This window comes from Heptranchias perlo, chromosome 17 (assembly GCF_035084215.1).
Source record: "Heptranchias perlo isolate sHepPer1 chromosome 17, sHepPer1.hap1, whole genome shotgun sequence".
Classification (NCBI taxonomy): Eukaryota; Metazoa; Chordata; class Chondrichthyes; order Hexanchiformes; family Hexanchidae; genus Heptranchias; species Heptranchias perlo.
In genome coordinates, this window is record NC_090341.1 from 35,515,339 (window position 1) to 35,531,985 (window position 16,647).

At 40.4% G+C, this 16,647-nt stretch overlaps 1 protein-coding gene across 3 annotated transcripts in view; it reads right to left on the reverse strand.

Annotated features, from left to right (window-relative positions):
• uba3 (ubiquitin-like modifier activating enzyme 3) overlaps positions 1–16,325 on the reverse strand; it is a 36,640-nt gene extending 20,315 nt beyond the window's left edge. Inside the window, exons 1-7 of one of the 3 annotated variants that reach the window (XM_067998880.1) lie at positions 16,265–16,325; positions 16,114–16,152; positions 14,682–14,802; positions 11,671–11,751; positions 9,220–9,302; positions 8,543–8,623; positions 1,335–1,378 (exon numbers count right to left, since the gene is read on the reverse strand). In XM_067998880.1, the coding sequence (XP_067854981.1) occupies positions 1,335–1,378; positions 8,543–8,623; positions 9,220–9,302; positions 11,671–11,751; positions 14,682–14,802; positions 16,114–16,152; positions 16,265–16,284 (469 nt within the window). In that variant the 5' untranslated portion in view covers positions 16,285–16,325. Of the gene's footprint in view, positions 1–1,334; positions 1,379–8,542; positions 8,624–9,219; positions 9,303–11,670; positions 11,752–14,681; positions 14,803–16,113; positions 16,153–16,191 lie in introns of all 3 variants that reach the window. The other 2 variants (XM_067998881.1, XM_067998882.1) reach the window with 2 other exon arrangements.
• Positions 16,326–16,647: the final 322 nt, after the last annotated feature.

Genomic DNA, 16,647 nt, shown 5'->3' on the forward strand with positions numbered 1-16,647 from the left:
AAGATATAAGTTTTATGCAAAAAGAATTAGCGGTTGAACTAGAGCAGGCAAGTGATGAGTGGAGAGTACCCCACCACTTCAAATCAGTTAATCTTGTAAAACCATTTTTTTTTCTTTTTCTCAAAGACGTCGACTCCTTCACTGGGATACAATATATGACAGGCGACAGTCACGCACAGTCACCCAAGGGTCTATTAATCTCACTTAAGCCTCAACAGTAGGCTGTGGGGAAAATAAAAACCCAGCCGGATCCTGTATCCATACAAAGGCACTTCCAGTAATGGTCAATGTATAATGATCAGGATTAGAAACCAGATTTTCCTTCCCTGACCCAGAGGTGCTGCAGCCAATTGCAGTCCTCCTATCACTGTTCCAATGGAGATCAACTCATTCAAAGAACTGAATTGAAACTAGTTTTGTGGGTCTGTATCGTTCAGAGCTAAATTGTTCCAGTAGGGTTTCCTTGATTGCTCAGCTGGTTACAGCAGTCAGCAGACTCTGTCCAGGAAGGCCAGAGATTCAATTCATGGTCTTTTGTAGTTAACTGAATAAGCTGGGAAACAGTAAGGGTCCTACAACTGACCTGTGCTCTGGGTTCCTGCTCTAACCCCTGTTGGAAAGCTTGCGTAGACATTGGACAAGAACAGGATCAGGCTTGGCTGGGATGTCCCCCACTCCCCCTCACAAACAGCCTCCATTATCCAGGCACAAAAATGAAGAATGGTCAATTGGGGGAGATAGCTGAGAGTCACCAACATTTATGAAAACAGTACCCTAGCAGGTAGTCAGGAGAAAATGGTCAATAAGGAAGGAAAATAATATTTTCCACTTTTTACGACTTTGAAAAGGTGGAAAAGAATTTGAAGTACCTTTAAGATATATTAAAATGTTAGAGTTGAGAGATATCCTGAATTTGAGAACACCATTTTTGAAATGAAGTCCAGAAAGTCAAACCATTTTAAAACCACAATGTGTCACAAACTACTTTATTAAGGATCAGACCTTCAGCATGTACATTCTTGAATTTTTTTTTGTGACGAGATCAATACCTCAAAATACACACAATCTTATACCATATCTTGGATCTATTGAAGCTAGCTCCAAGAACTGTAATGAGCAATGTAATTTGTGATTAAGCATATTCTAAACACAGCCAGTCTTGAGGTACTTATCTAGGAGAGAACACATCTATACCAAAAGCTGTAGAAGTCTGAATTTTGGTCACTAACTTTAAATGGGGTTGGAGTCGGTAGGAATTGCAGCTTTGTTAATAAATTGTAAAATTGTTATCAATGCTGAGAAAGCGCTATACTTTAGCAAGAGCCATTACTTACGTCTATAAAAGGTTTCATTGAAATCTTGTATCTTTTTATAATGTCTGAGAATAAAGTTAAGAACTGTTTGAACTTGAGTTTAAATTCATATTTTATAACTACCGTCCTCCTTTATATAACTGGCTCTACCGGCTTCCTAACTGCATGATACTCTTGCTTCAGCTGTAAGGTTTGGACCATCTCAGCCAAGAATTCTTGACAGCAAATCCACATCACAGAACATGCGCCATTACAATTCAGGCTTACTCCAACCACTTAGGATCAACACTTACGCCCTTATGCATGCCACAGGACAAGCCCTTTTTATTACAGTGGTAAAGACAGATGCAAAGTACTATTTAGTACCTCAGCTATGCCCTCTGCCTCCATGCCTAGGTCTCCTTTTTCATCTCTACCTCGGCCCCAACCCTCCTCTTACTACCCGTTTATTATTTATTTGCCTATAGAAGACTTTAGGATTCCCTTTTATATTAGCCGCCAGTCTATTCTCATACTCTCTCTTTGCCCCTCTTATTTCCTTTTTCACTTCTTCTCTGTACTTTCTATATTCAGCCTGGATCTCACTTGTATTATCAACCTGACATCCGTCATACCCCCCCCTTTTTGTGCTTTATCTTACTCTTTCATCATCCAGAGAGCTCTGGCTCACTCTACCTCTCCCCCTCCCCCTGGTGGGAATGTACCTGTGACGATCCGGATTCTTTCCCCTCAGTCTGGTTCAGTAATAACTGAAGTCGAATACATTTTAAAGTTCAACACATCTTTAATAGCAGGGTTCTTAGTCTGCAGCATTGATTTGGACTCCTGATAGAGTCCCTCTATGCTGGCAGAGCAAGAACAAAAACATACAGAAATCCACACGTTTTTATACAGATGAATAGGGTTGGAACATACTTAATGAGGGTCAACACCAATCATAAGCCGGGCATAGGTTGCCATGCGAGGTTACATTATTTCCGGCCAATCATAAATAATCATGTGCTGACCATGTTGCTGTTAGACATCAAAGGGGATACTTCCTCACCTTCCAACTTGGAATGTTCTTCCCTGTCCCTTCTGTTCCTTATCTCCCAACCTGGAATGTCTTTCAACTTTGGCTAAGCTCGTTACCTATATTGATCTGCCATAAACATGGAGACATTCAGACCAGTCCTTGACTCACATCAAAGACCTATCATTGATAAGACAATGCAGGCCTGCTGACTAAGCAAACATATGGCACAGCAGGAGGGCCAGGCCACTTGTATCAATCTCAGTTACTAACTAATTAACCCTTTCTAACCATTTTGCATTCTGCTTCTTTGCCACGTAGGCATTTTAATATTTTACTAAAAACTGACCACGTAGGGATTCTCACCTGAACCACCTCCTCCTTAAAGGCCACCCATTGTTCGAATATAGTTTTGCCTGCCAATCTTTGATTCCAATTTACCCAGGCCAGATCTGTTCTCAACCCACTGAAATTGGCCCTCCTCCAATTAAGTATTTTTACTCTAGATTGCTCGTCCTTTTCTATAGCTAATCTAAAGCTATAGAAAAGGACATGATCACTGTTACCTAAATGTTCCCCACCTTCATTTGCTCCATTTGACCCACCTCATTCCCCAAAACTAGATCCAGCAATGCCTCCTTCCTCGTTGGGCTGGAAGCTATTTTAACCTTACTCTTTGTTTTCTAGCCAGCTTGCTATCCATTCTGCTACTTGTCCCCTAACTCCACATGCTCTGACCTTGATTACGAGTCTACTATGCAGTGCCTTATCAAAGCCCTTTCGAAAATCCAAACATATTACATCTACTGCCATTACCCTTGTCTACCCTCTGTTACTTCTTCAAAGAATTCAATAAGGTTGGTCAAGAATGACCTTCCCTTTTGAAATCCGCGCTGACTGTTCTTTATTATATTTTCTGTTTCTAGATGTTTTTCTATTACATCTTTGAGTAAAGATTCCATTATCTTTCCTACCACTGACATTAAGCTAACTGGTCTATAGTTGCCTGGACTTGTTCTATCTCCTTTTTTAAAATATAGGAATCACATTAGCTGTCCGCCAGTCCTCTGGCACTATTCCCTTTTCTAATGAATTTTTAAATACACGTAATAGTGCCTCTGCAATCTCTACCCTAACTTCTTTTAATATGTGTCGGTGCAATTTATCCAGACCAGGGGTTTTATCCTCTCTAAGTTTGATTAGTTTATCAATTATCTCCCCCCTTTCTAACTTAAATGTCTTTATATCTTTTTTGATCTCTTCTAATGTCATGCACACCATGTTAGTCTCCCTGGTAAATATTGAGGCAAAGTAATTATTTAATATTTCTGCCATTTCGCTGTCATTACCTGTGAGTTTATCGTGTGTATCCCTTAGTGGCCCTATCCCTATCCTGATTTTTCTTTTGTTATTTATGTGTCTGTAGAATACTTTACTATTTCTTTTTATATAATTTAATTTTGTAGTTTCTCTTTGCCTTCCTAATTATTTTTTTTTAAAACTTCTTTCCTGACCTTTTCCTATTCGCTTGTCAACCTCTCCTTTGTTGCCTATGTACTTAGTGTATGCCTTTTTCTTTAGTTTCAATTTTCCCCTTATTTCTTTATTCATTCGTGGTGTATCATTACTGGCTAATTTGTCTGCTTTGGTAATTATACAAAAGCAGATGAACAAGCTACTGATGGCACATACATTTAGCAAAACAGAAGGGAAATCATCCCATTGGGATTTAGAAAGTCTTCCTCAGTACACATTTCTTAGTCTGATGTCTGCAAGATTTTTGAAGGAAACAGTCTTTTTACTGACTTCCCAAAATGACGTTTGTACTCGGGTGACTCGACAACTTTGTTGCCCATGGGGTCTAAATGCAATACCAGAAATTAACAAAAAGCTGAACTAAATTTGAATGGCTTGCCAGGAAGGACTTTTGTTTTTGATGATACTAGCTCCCTGTGGCTGCATTAAAATGCACTTTTGGCATCAGTTCAATTTAAACCTCAATATGGCACCAGCAGGAAAGATGGAGTATAAAGACAATTAAGTACCATCCCAAATTCTGTTCAGCCATTTAGTGATTCTGGATTGAGCATACTGTATACACACACATATAAGGAGCCTCATGTAGAAGACATGGGTTGACTGTCAGTGGCCCTACTCTTCAACACCTAGTCTACTGTTTCCCTCTTTCCAGGACAGAAAGAACATGTCTAAAATGCAGTTTCCATTTACTGAACTTAATATTTGAAAAATATCAGATTTTGTAGTTGTTTCTTAGGATTTTCAAATATTAAGTAGCCTTTTGCTGTTGGGATCCAGGAGTAGTCTACAATGCAGCATAGAAGACTTTGTGTCACAACATCTTGCTAGTCCACTAAGTTGAGGCCCAATGACAATAAATTGGTGCAGCTCACTGTGGTTGGGCACTTCTGTTTTAATTGATCTCGGTGTAGATTAGGCTTGATCAGAGGATTTAATGTTGCTGGAAGGAGGATTGCAAATTCCTGATCTTCAAAAAGCCTTTATGGAGTTTATTTAGAAAACTGTAGTGTTTGGGTTCAGTGGCAAGATGGAGGAGAGGAATGAGTTCTTGCAAATAAAGTGTGTATGTACGAACATACATACGAACTAGGAGCAGGAGTAGACCATTTGGCCCCTTGAGCCTGCTCTGCCATTCAATAAGATCATGGCTGATCTACTTCAACTCCACTTTCCTGCCAGATCCCCATATCCCTTGATTCCTTAGAGTCCAAGAATCCATCAAGCTCAGTCCTAAATATACTCAATGACTGAGCATCCACAACCCTCTGGGGTAGAAAATTCCGAAGCTTCACCACCGAGTGAGGAAATTCCTCATCTAAGTCCTAAATCGCCCACCCCTTAATCCCGAGACTATGCCCCCTTGTTCTAGACTCTCCAGCCAGGGGAAATCAACATCTCCGCATCTACCCTGTCAAGCCCTTTTAAGGATTTTATATATTTCAATGAGATTTTTTTAAAAATTCATTCATGGGATGCGGGCATCGCTGGCAAGGCCAGTATTTATTGCCCATCTCTAATTGCCCTTGAGCAGGTGGTGGTGAGCCGTCTTCTTAAACTGCTGCAGTCCGTGTGAAGGTTCTCCCACAGTGCTGTTAGGTAGGGAGTTCCAGGATTTTAACCCAGCGACGACGAAGGAACGGCGACATATTTCCAAGTCGGGATGGTGTGTGACTTGGAGGGGAATGTGCAGGTGGTGATGTTCCCATGTGCCTGCTGCCCTTGTTCTTCTAGGTGGTAGAGGTCACGGGTTTGGGAGGTGCTGTCAAAGAAGCCTTGGGGAGTGCATCCTGTGGATGGTACACACTGCAGCCATGGTGCACCGGTAGTGAAGGGAGTGAATGTTTAGTGTGGTGGATGGGGTGCCAATCAAGTGAGCTGCTTTGTCCTGGATGGTGTCAAGCTTCTTGAGTGTTGCCTGGATGAGTGCAGCTCCAACAAGTGGAGAGCATTCCATCACACTCCTGACTTGTGCCCTGTAGATGGTAGAAAGGCTTTGGGGAGTCAGGAGGTGAGTCACTCGCCACAGAATACCCAGCCCCTGACCTGCTCTTGTAGCCACTGTATTTATGTGGCTGGTCCAGTTAAGGTTCTGGTCAATGGTGACCCCCAGGATGTTGATGGTGGGGAATTTGGCGATGGTAATGCCGTTGAACGTCAGGGGGACTGGGTTAGACTCTCTCTTGTTGGAGATAGTCATTGCCTGGCACGAATGTTACTTGCCACTTATCAGCCAAAGCCTGGATATTATCCAGGTCTTGCTGCATGCGGGCATGGACTGCTTCATTATCTGAGAGGTTGCGAATGGAACTGAACATCCCCATTTCTGAATTTCTGACTTTATGATGGAGGAAAGGTCATTGATGAAGCAGCTGAAGATGGTTGGGCCTAGGACACTGCCCTGAGGAACTCTTGCAGCAATAACCTGGGACTGAGATGATTGGCCTCCAACAACCACTACCATCTTCATTATTCTAAACTCTAGAGAATACAGGTCCATTCTACTCAATCTCTCCTAAGATAACCCTCTCATCCCAGGAATCAATCCAGTGAACCTTCATTGAGTTGCCTCTAATAGGAAGTATATCCTTCCTTAGGTGAGGAGACCAAAACTGTACATAGTACTCCAGGTATGGTCTCACCAAAGCCCTGTACAATTGTAGCAAGACTTCCTTACTCTTGTACTCTAACCCCCTTGCAATAAAAGCGAACATACCATTTGCCTTCCTAATTGCTTGCTATCTGCATGTTAGTTTTGTGTTTCAAGGACAAGGACACCCAAATCTGTCTGAACACCAACATTTAATAGTTTCTCACCATTTAAAAAATATTCTGTTTTTCTATTCTTCCTACCAAAGTGAATAACCTCACATTTCCCCACATTATACTCAATCTGCTATCTTGTCCACTCAATTAACCTGTCTATATCCCTCTGCAGACTCCGTGTCCTCCTCACAGCTTACTTTCCCAACTAGCTTTGTATCGTCAGCAAACCTGAATACATTACGCTCAGTCCCTTCATCTAAGTCGTCATTAACATGGATTATAAATAGCTGAGGCCCAAGCACTGATCCTTGCAGCACCTCACTAGTTACAGCCTGCCAACCTGAAAATGACCCATTTATTCCTACTCTCTGTTTTCAGTCCATTATCCAATCCTCTATCCATGCTAATATATTACTCCCAAACCCATGAGCCCTAATCTTGTGTAACATCTTATTGAATGCCTTTTGAAAGTCCAAATATACTACAGCCACTGTTACACCCGCAAAAAGCTCTAATAGATTTGTCAAACACAATTTCCCTTTTGTAAAACTGTGTTGACTCTGCCTAATCATGTTATGATTTTCTAAGTGCCCTGTTACCACTTTCTTAATAATGGATTCCAGCATTTTCCCGATGACTGATATCAGGCTAACTGGCCTGTAGTCCAGTTTTCTTTCTCCCACCTTTCTTGAATAGCGGTGTTACATTTGCTACTGGAACCGTTCTAGAATCTAGGGAATTTTGGAAGATCATAATCAATGCATCCACTATCTCTGCAGCCACCTCTTTTAGAACCCTAAGACGTAGCCCATCAGACACAGGGGATTTGGCAGCTTTTAGTGCCATTAATTTCTCCAGTACTTTTAAAAAAAAAAAACTAATATTAAGTACTTTACGTTCCTTACTCTCATTAGACCCTGGTTCCCCACTACTTCTGATATGCTTTTTGTGTCTTCTACTGCAAAGACAGATGCAAAATATGTTTAACGTCTATGCCATTTCTTTATTCCCCATTATAATTTCTTCTGTCTCAGCCTCCAAGGGATCCACATTTACTTTCGCTACTCTCTTCCTTTTTACATATTTGTAGAACTTGTGTACATTGATAAGTATTTTGAGCAGTTTATACCATTGGTCCCTTGTTCAACTTCTGTCTCAAAAGAGGACACCTGGTGCTAAATAATTGCAGCTTTATGGCAATTAAACATAGGCAAAAGGGCCATTACACTCTGTTGTATATGATTATGTGCACCATGGATAAACGGAGAGGAAATTTCTCGAATCATATTGAAAGGTTGGGGCTGATAGTTGCTCTTTGTTTGGCTTTGGTGCTGTATTGTACTTTCCGACTAACTTGCAATGCTATGGCTGAACACAGTATCTGAAATACAGTCAGTCAGTACAGCACTACACCAAAAGCAGAGTAGAGATCCTCAGACTTAGCATTTACCCTAATCATGCATTAAAAGAGCCCCTTATCTGACCAACCAATATATTAGTAACAGAAAGCAATGGAGAAGAGAAACAGATATAAAAAGGACAAAAAGAAACAGTTGCAGCAAAGATAACAAAAGCAAAAGAAAAAATAACTGAAGAAATTACTGACGTAAAACTGACGTTATATTGCGAGCTTAAAATTCAGATTTCAAGCATCTCCTTGCAACATTGTACTAAGTGTGGAGAACTCTGGGCAACAAACAACTGTACCAAGTTTCAGAAATGCTCAGTTATTATGCAAGTAAAAAATCCATAATATGGAATAATATTTTAAAAATCTGATACCTAACTCTACAGATAAGCATTCCATGAAAGCAGCTTTAGTTTTGGTTATAGCCATCCAATCGAATGTCAATCCCATTTTCAGATCTATTTTATCTTACCACCACAATAAAATTATTTTCGAAACAAAGGATACGGAACTACATTGCAACCAGGAATTCGACTGTTAACGAACTCAGCGGCTACTTCTGCTTTTGGCCGTCCTACATCTTTTGGTCTGTTACAAAATAAATTTGTTAATAACATTTATGGTAATACTTTTGTAACAACTGAAAATCATTAAACATTCAATGATCGAATTACATTACGAGTTTGTGACTGAGGCAAGAAACCATTTGAAAATTCCATTATTGTGTAAGCTTAGCACATGCAAATTCCTCAAGCATTTCATTATGAAAACAGTCAGCTTCAGGCTTTGGATAGCACGGCCTCCCCAGCGCAGGCCACAGTCACTCCATGCAAAAAAACACATGACTATAGAGTTAGAGTTATTTTCGTTTGTCAAATATTTAACCATCGAAGTGCATTTGAAATAAATTAGGCACATTTAATTTTTAAATGACATTTACAAAAGCTTAATTTTTTTTAAAACAACCATTTAAAATATACAATGCTGTACACTCAAAACATGCTTCGTGGATCAGAAGAGCTGTTTCACTGCATAAAATTGACAACAGTACATCTGTACTATTACAGGTTTTTAAAAACTAAAAATCTTTACAACTGTGGCTGAAGGGCATTTTCCATCCAAACTGCAATGCTCAGGACTTAACTCAGAAATCGTAACTTACAAGCCAACCGTATATTACTTACCTAAATAAAAATTGTCTGTTCAGATTAGAAACATCTATCGTATCCATATCAATGACATCAATTTGTCTGAAGCCCATTAGAGCCTGTGGTAAGAACGCACAAGGTCAGTATTAACGTACAACAGAGGCTGCCGAATGATCTTTGTACGTACAAAGTTCGATTTGAAATGCTGCCTTGTTCAGGAACATACTGTTGGATAACAGACAGCATCACAAAAATCAGTAAGGACTGCTTCATACTCTACCACAGTCCGACTCCTGGTGGATATGATCGTCCCCGTTGCAGAGGTCAGTGGAATACATATGCGTTGAACAGCTCAGAGAAGCCCTACACAGCAAGATTACACAATGCAAGTCCCAACTCGGTTTAAACACATATGATAAATACTTCACATTTACTGTATATTTCTCCCACAGTGACTTTTCCCACATATTAGTCATTTTTTGCTGGATATTATTGCTCAAAGTATAGAAAGATTTGTATAGCTGCTAGAATTCATGTTTATTTATTGCAATTCCACAACACAATATCTTAAATTAAAAGTAACCAATCCCCCGTTGAGTTTCTCGCAGGTAATAAAAATCATCCCTTCCTACAATTGGCCTAGCCAACATTCCTCCTTCAGCTAACACCAAACACAATTAACTTGCCATTCATCTCACTGCTGCTGGTGGAACCTTGCTATAAGCAAAATGACTGCTGTTTATGCCTACTTAACACAAACTGCAATTCAAAGTGATTAATGCTGTGACGCACCGAGACATTTCTGAAATATAATAATGGGCTTTATAAATGGGCAAGTAACTGTTTCATTGTGGGTGCTCACCACTTTTTTTGTTCTCTCTATTGCTTGCGCATTCTTCACCATCATCTGTGTACCTCATTCTTTGTTACCAGCTCTTTTCCGCAATCTTTGTCTTTTTTGGTAAGTCTAAAATCTTTTGTCTTCTGATACATGTTCACAGGTTCTTACATTGATTTATTAATTTTGTATATGCTAATCTTTTGCAAGACAAAAGCAAAAATGTGCCTTGCTGCCGTTGGGATCTGGGCTGGGCAGGAGACCATTTGGGAGGCCCTGCAAACTACAGCGATGTGAGAGAAACTAGGAGTTTGGTCAAAGGCCAGCATGGGAAGAAGCGTGGCATGTGTCCTAGAAAGGAGTGGTAGATCTAGAGCCACAAACTCATTCTCCAGACTTGATGGTCTTCCCATCAATGTTGCAATATCCTTGGAGTATAGGTACTAAGCAGAATCATTGCAATACACTTGCATGAGAAATAAATTGGGGCGTGCAACTGGGGAGAAGCATGGGGTGGCTGCAGACTGGAGTAAGGAGGCCGTGCTTTCCAAGGACAGATAGGAGACGGCTGGAACAAAATGCCCAAAACATGAGTGGGACAGAGTACAGCACGTGCTGAAGTTTGAAGCCCAAGCAAAGAATGAGCTGAGCAGGATCAGAGAACTAAAGCTGGTTGAAAAAGATTGTAGCATGACCCAAAAGTCAAAAGGTGAAGCAGGTGGCGTGAAGAGAGGGAGGAAGGGCGTAGTAATACTGTCCTCCTTATGCTTGGGGGACAGGGGAGCATTACTGGGGCCTGAGTCAGCGTATATTTGCTGCAGACCTGAAGCACGAACTCTAAAAAGATGCAAAGACTCAGCCAGCATGGTATTTGGCAGATCGCCTGATTTCCCAAGCACTAATCCAGCTGCTTCTCCACTTTTAATTTTTTGAAACAGAAGCCGTGCTCAGCAAATTGGATAATCTGCACATCCTTAAGTTTGGTTCACCACCTTGCTTAAATCAAGCCTGTTCCTTTATCAGCACGTAATTGCTACAAACCCTAACATTAAATGTTGTTTGTAAGTGACGTTTACAATTTGACAGGTATTTGCAAACTTTTGGCTCTAAGTCATCAAAACCAGCATGAAATGACTGCCTTTTAAAAAAAAAGTATTATTGACACTTTGAAGTGTGAGGTCTGTGTGACAGACTCAAAGCTTTTATATAAACTCCACATGGTAAGTCAGAGGATATGCAGCTATGTGAGGACATGAGCATTACAACAAGGAATGCATAATTCTGCTGCTAAATAGAGCTATGTCCCTTTAAGGCCACAAACTCTAATTACTTTAAAGTAGACACAAGGTGAGGTCAGAACTGAGCTGCCAGTTGGAAAGTGCTTGTTATTTCAGGCTCATGGCTAGCTTTTAAAAAAAATTGTTTTGCATTTATAACGTGCAACTGTCTGGAATGTGACATGTGTGCTGGATGCAAGAAATCTTATCAATGTAATATAGATATACAGACAGATATACAAATTGATTCCTCTTATACCACAAAACTAGGTGTTAGAATCTGTGATGGGTTTATTCTGAATTATAAATCACAGCCCCACCTGATTTTAGAACTTTTTTGTATAACCGAGGAAAATATAAAAAATACATTACCAGATTTTTAAGGAGTTCACATCCTAAACCTCCCGCTCCAATAACTAGAACTTTGCAGGTCTCTAGAAGAAACTGGAGTGACTGTAAAAAAATACTATAGCTCAGTCAACATCACAGAAGGAAAACACGAGAACAACAGCTTTTAAACTGATTTCCTAGAAATATGTTTTGACTCATACAAATTAATTCTGCACCCTGAATGTGCTGTATGGATGGTAGGAATTACTTTCCGAATACACATCTTTTAAAGAACAGCTTGTCTCTCCAAACCCCCCTCCTCCCCACCTTGCCACTCACATACAAGTGACAAACACTCCTCCATCACCCGCTCTCCTCCCCACGGCACCTTCCCATGCAAGCGCAGGAGATGCAACATTTGCCCCTTCAACTCCTCCCTTCCCACTGTCCAGGGACCCAAACACTCCTTCCAGGTGAAGCAGTGTTTTACTTGTACTTCTTTCAATTTAATATACTGTATCCACTGCACACAATGCTGTCTCCTCCACATTGGGGAGACCAAACGCAGACTGGGTGATCGCTTTGCTGAACACCTCCGCTCTGTCCTTAAGTGTGACCCTTACCTGCCGGTCGCTTGCCATTTTAATTCCCCTTCCCCCTCCTACTCTGACCTCTCGGTCCTCGGCTTCTTACACTGTTCCAATGAAGCTCAACATAAGCTCGAGGGACAGCACCTCATCTCTCGATTAGGCATTTTACAACCTTCCAGACTCAATGATTTCAATAACTTCATATCATAACCATTGCTCCCATTTTTTGCAGTCAGCTAGTGCTGGTAATGGTTCTGCTGCTGTCATTTACAGCTACTCCTGATCAATCTTTTGTTTCTTAACCTGTCCCATTACCACTTTCCTTTCCTTGCCTTGCACCACCATCCCTTTTGTCATTTAATCACTCATGCCCTCCACCCTATTCTTTCCTCCCCTTCCGCCCCCCCCCACCTTTCCCTGGCTCTGTGCTTGCTCAAAAACTTTAACTCTGAACATCTTCCAGTTCTGACGAAAGGTCTTCAACCTGAAACGTTAACTCTTTCTTTCTCCAGATGCTGCCTGACTTGCTGTGCTTCTCCAGCATTTTCTGTTTTTATTTCAGATTTCCAGCATCTGGAATATTTTGCTTTTGATTTGGAATAGTTTACAGTGTATATTACTTTTCTGATTAAGTGTTGGATTTGTATATAAAGGTGCACAAATAGGTAGGAAAAGAGACACCAAACAAGCTTTCACAATTGGTACACCATGCAAACTGAAGTCCTGAAAATTCTGAAACAAATTGCTAACCTTTAATTTAGATAACACTGTTGGGTGAAATGTGCTACAGTTGGCTCCAAGTCAGATTGGCTTTTCTCTACTTATTAAAAATTTATGGTAGGGAACAGAACACATACCCAATTTTTGCACTCTGTCACGTATAATGCAGATAAGATGCAAAGTATCCCCAACTTTATTCGGTTAGTATGCTATAACACTAATTTTGGTCGCGTACTCAATACTGCACCCCAGTAACATTTCCATTACCAATATTTCATGTGCCAAAGTAAATACAAGGCCAAATGCCAGTGCATGTATTTTCATGTTGTGAATCCATGTCCTTTAGAAATAGGTTGAGATTGCCCCAATTCATTTCATTTGCAACAGCCAACAGAAGCGACTTTCATCCCATCAATCTGCACTGGATCCAAAGCTAAATCCTACACGCAAAAGGGCAATGCATAAATCAGGGACTAAATTCCATGGTCTTTGTATTTTAGTTACCAATGGTGGTTAATTCTTAATAAGGGGTGTACAGTAGAGTTACTTTCCCATAAAGAAGGAAACTTAAGAGGTTAAGTGAACCTGTATGACTCATGTGCACTTCCCAATAGCCAATTACAAGCAGCAGTGACAAAGGCTTCAAAGTCTATTGATAAAGGAAATGTAATGGATGTGATGTATATGGATTTTCAAAAGGCTTTTGATAAGGTGCCATGTAGGCAGCTTATTGATAAAATTAAGGCACACAGTATTGAACGGAACATGGTAGCATGGACAGGAACTTGGTTAATAAACAAAAAATGGAAAGTTGTGATTACAGAATGTTTTGCACTGCAGGGATATAAAGTGATTTACCCCAAAGGTCAGTATTGGGATCATGACTTAAATATTTATAGTCACTCTCTCATAGTATTATGCACTGGCAGTCAAGACCAAGTGTAGTCTTCAAGTGAAGTAGAGATTAGAGGCTGTTGGATAATTGGGCTAGAGCAGGCAGATGTAATTTAGTGCCCATTTTAAAGTCATACATTCTATTCCTACTTTTATATAATACTTCAGTTAATATATTTATAAATAGCAAAATTTGTGTCAATTTGGGAAGCCCCAAAAGTAGTAGAGTTGATTGCAGCTTACAAGTTTCTCTGCTGTAGTGGCCAAGGAGCTGGCAGATGCAAAACAGACACGCTACAATGCTACTACTGGCAAAAAGCTGCAATTGCATGTTTACTTGGACGATTTTGATTATAAATTCATGTATTCACATTTACAATGCAAGAAGTTGACACAAAACTGACTAAAACATAACAGAAGATTTTGTAGACGGAAAGTGGGTCCAGACACAAAGACAGTAATTTTAACCTAACCCATCCGGCATCAGACTGGCCACCCGTTTTACACCCTGCCACAAAAATAGGGAAGTATGGTTAATTGAAAGTGCAAACAACTTCAGGAATCTTAATTACAACATTCTTTTCAGAGTTATGATGATCTAAACAATTGTGTGGAGTCTAAGTCAATAAACAAAAACAGCAAAATTGACAGTGTTTCAGTTACATAAGCTTGAGGTTTTAAGGGAGAGGTAGTTTCCCAAATTTAACCATCAGCTACTGCATGAGTCATTAGCATTTGATATTGTTAGTTCCCATTATGACACGACAGCAAGATCATGGAGCAAAACAAAAGATTCATAGCTGCAATCCAGCACCAACAAACTTTGATGTATAACTTAATTTTTCTCACTTCAGTACTTGGTTCAAAGTCAGGGTGCGTGAATGGTCCTGAACGCTCAAGGAACTTCCTCACGTGATTCCAGCGACCTTCCCAGTCTCCGGTGTCCCCATACCCACCATCAACAGCCATTCTGCACAGAACACAATAAACTCAACTAGAAAATCAGTTTTCACAACACAGCATAATTATATTAGAAATGTTGATGAAAAGAAATAGTCAGCTTAAGTATTTTCAACAGAATACTTGTATTTTTAAAAAAGTACAGACTGAATGACCAATAGCTATACTAATGCACTGAAATTTTGAATTAGAAGACCAGAGTTTAAAGGTCAGTCTCAATTATATTGAAGCATCTCCCAGGTGCATCATTTTCACCAATCTCAACAAAATGATCTAGGACTGAAGTGAAAACTGACCTAAAAGAGTCCTTTCTTAGAATGATCATTAAAATTCACAAGCAACACTGACACCAGCCAGAAAGTGTCAATTTTGTTTTGAATTTCACAATTCACCCTATCCAACCTCCCAACCAAGGATAGTCCTAATGTGCTGTGTAACAGGCAGGGAAAGAAAGGAAATTAGAAAAAAAGATTCTGCTGAATGTAGCCCTACAGATATTATAGTAGTTTTAAATATCAATAACCAAGCAAGTGGGAGGGGGTGGGTGGTCCAACACAACATAAAGCAGGACAAAGTAAGGTCCTGTTCTTCTCTAAGCCTCTGGATGACATACTAAAATCAAAGCTAGGCACATTCCCACAGACAAGAAAACACACATGGGGTTGTTACCAGGAATCATTTCCACAATACCATTAGCAGGGGTCTATAACATCTCCTATTCACTTTCCTACTTCATAATAGTACATGGGACAGAATTATCTTTTCTTTGTTGTTGGGGAAGAATTACAACTCTTGCATATTGTCAAAGATTATCTGGTACCTAAGGTAATCCACACAAATCATTTAAAAAAAATTAAATACAGCTATAAATTTAAAGCCAAAGCAATTTTAGCCAGTTGTTGCAAAACTTTTAAAATCCAGATTTGTCCCAGTTAAATATGCACAATAACTGCTCTTGCAGAAATGGTACAAACATAATTGGGAATGTGTTCTGACAATTTACTTCACGTGATAGTCATTCCTGTATTTATTTATTGGTTTAAATTGATTAGCAATTCACATCAATGTTTTAGCAATTATTGCAAAAATACAATCCTGCGTGAAAATGCATTTGGCAGCCCCACCAGTTACCCTGATTTCCTCTTTTTAAAAAAAAAATATTTCTATTCCTCTAAGCGGGTAACTCCTGAGTTTAGGACGAATAATGAAGCAGCTTGAACCCTGACCACAAGCCGGACTGATCCCGCTGCTCGGAGCTGCAGCTTACAGCAAGCCCCGGGGCCCGCAGGAACCAGGGCCGCTACATTCATTCAACACTAACTTGTCAGTGTGCTCTTCTATTTTCCTTCTTTTCTTCTCCCTAAAAAGAGAGAGTAAAAGAAGGTTCAGACGTGCTCACCCAAGAGAAGAACGAGCAGAAGTCAATGTGCAAAGAAGGCCTGAGCGGCCGGAGCTCACGCAGAGATACTCACGGCTCCGCTACATCCGCCATATTTTCCGTCTCCCATCTCCTCCCACAATCCACCGGGGGGGACTCGCACCTTCTACCCGAACAGACCAACCCACAATGCCGCGCGGCTGGTGACAGGGTTTGTTCTACTTCAAACAGTGAGAGTCAAATAATATTTTTTTTGTGTGTGTGTTTTAGCCCCCCCCCCTCCTTTTGTAAGAAGGTGGGAGGGGGTGTTAGGGTGTGTTTTATGTACAGCAAATCAACAAAAAAACCAAATTAAGCGTCAAATAATAATTTTGTTACGACGATCTGGGATGCACTCCAGCCCCTGCGGCGCCCCACCGGCCGTGGAAAGCCTCAAGCGTACCGGCAGACACCGCGTGCTCCCTCACCAGGGTCACC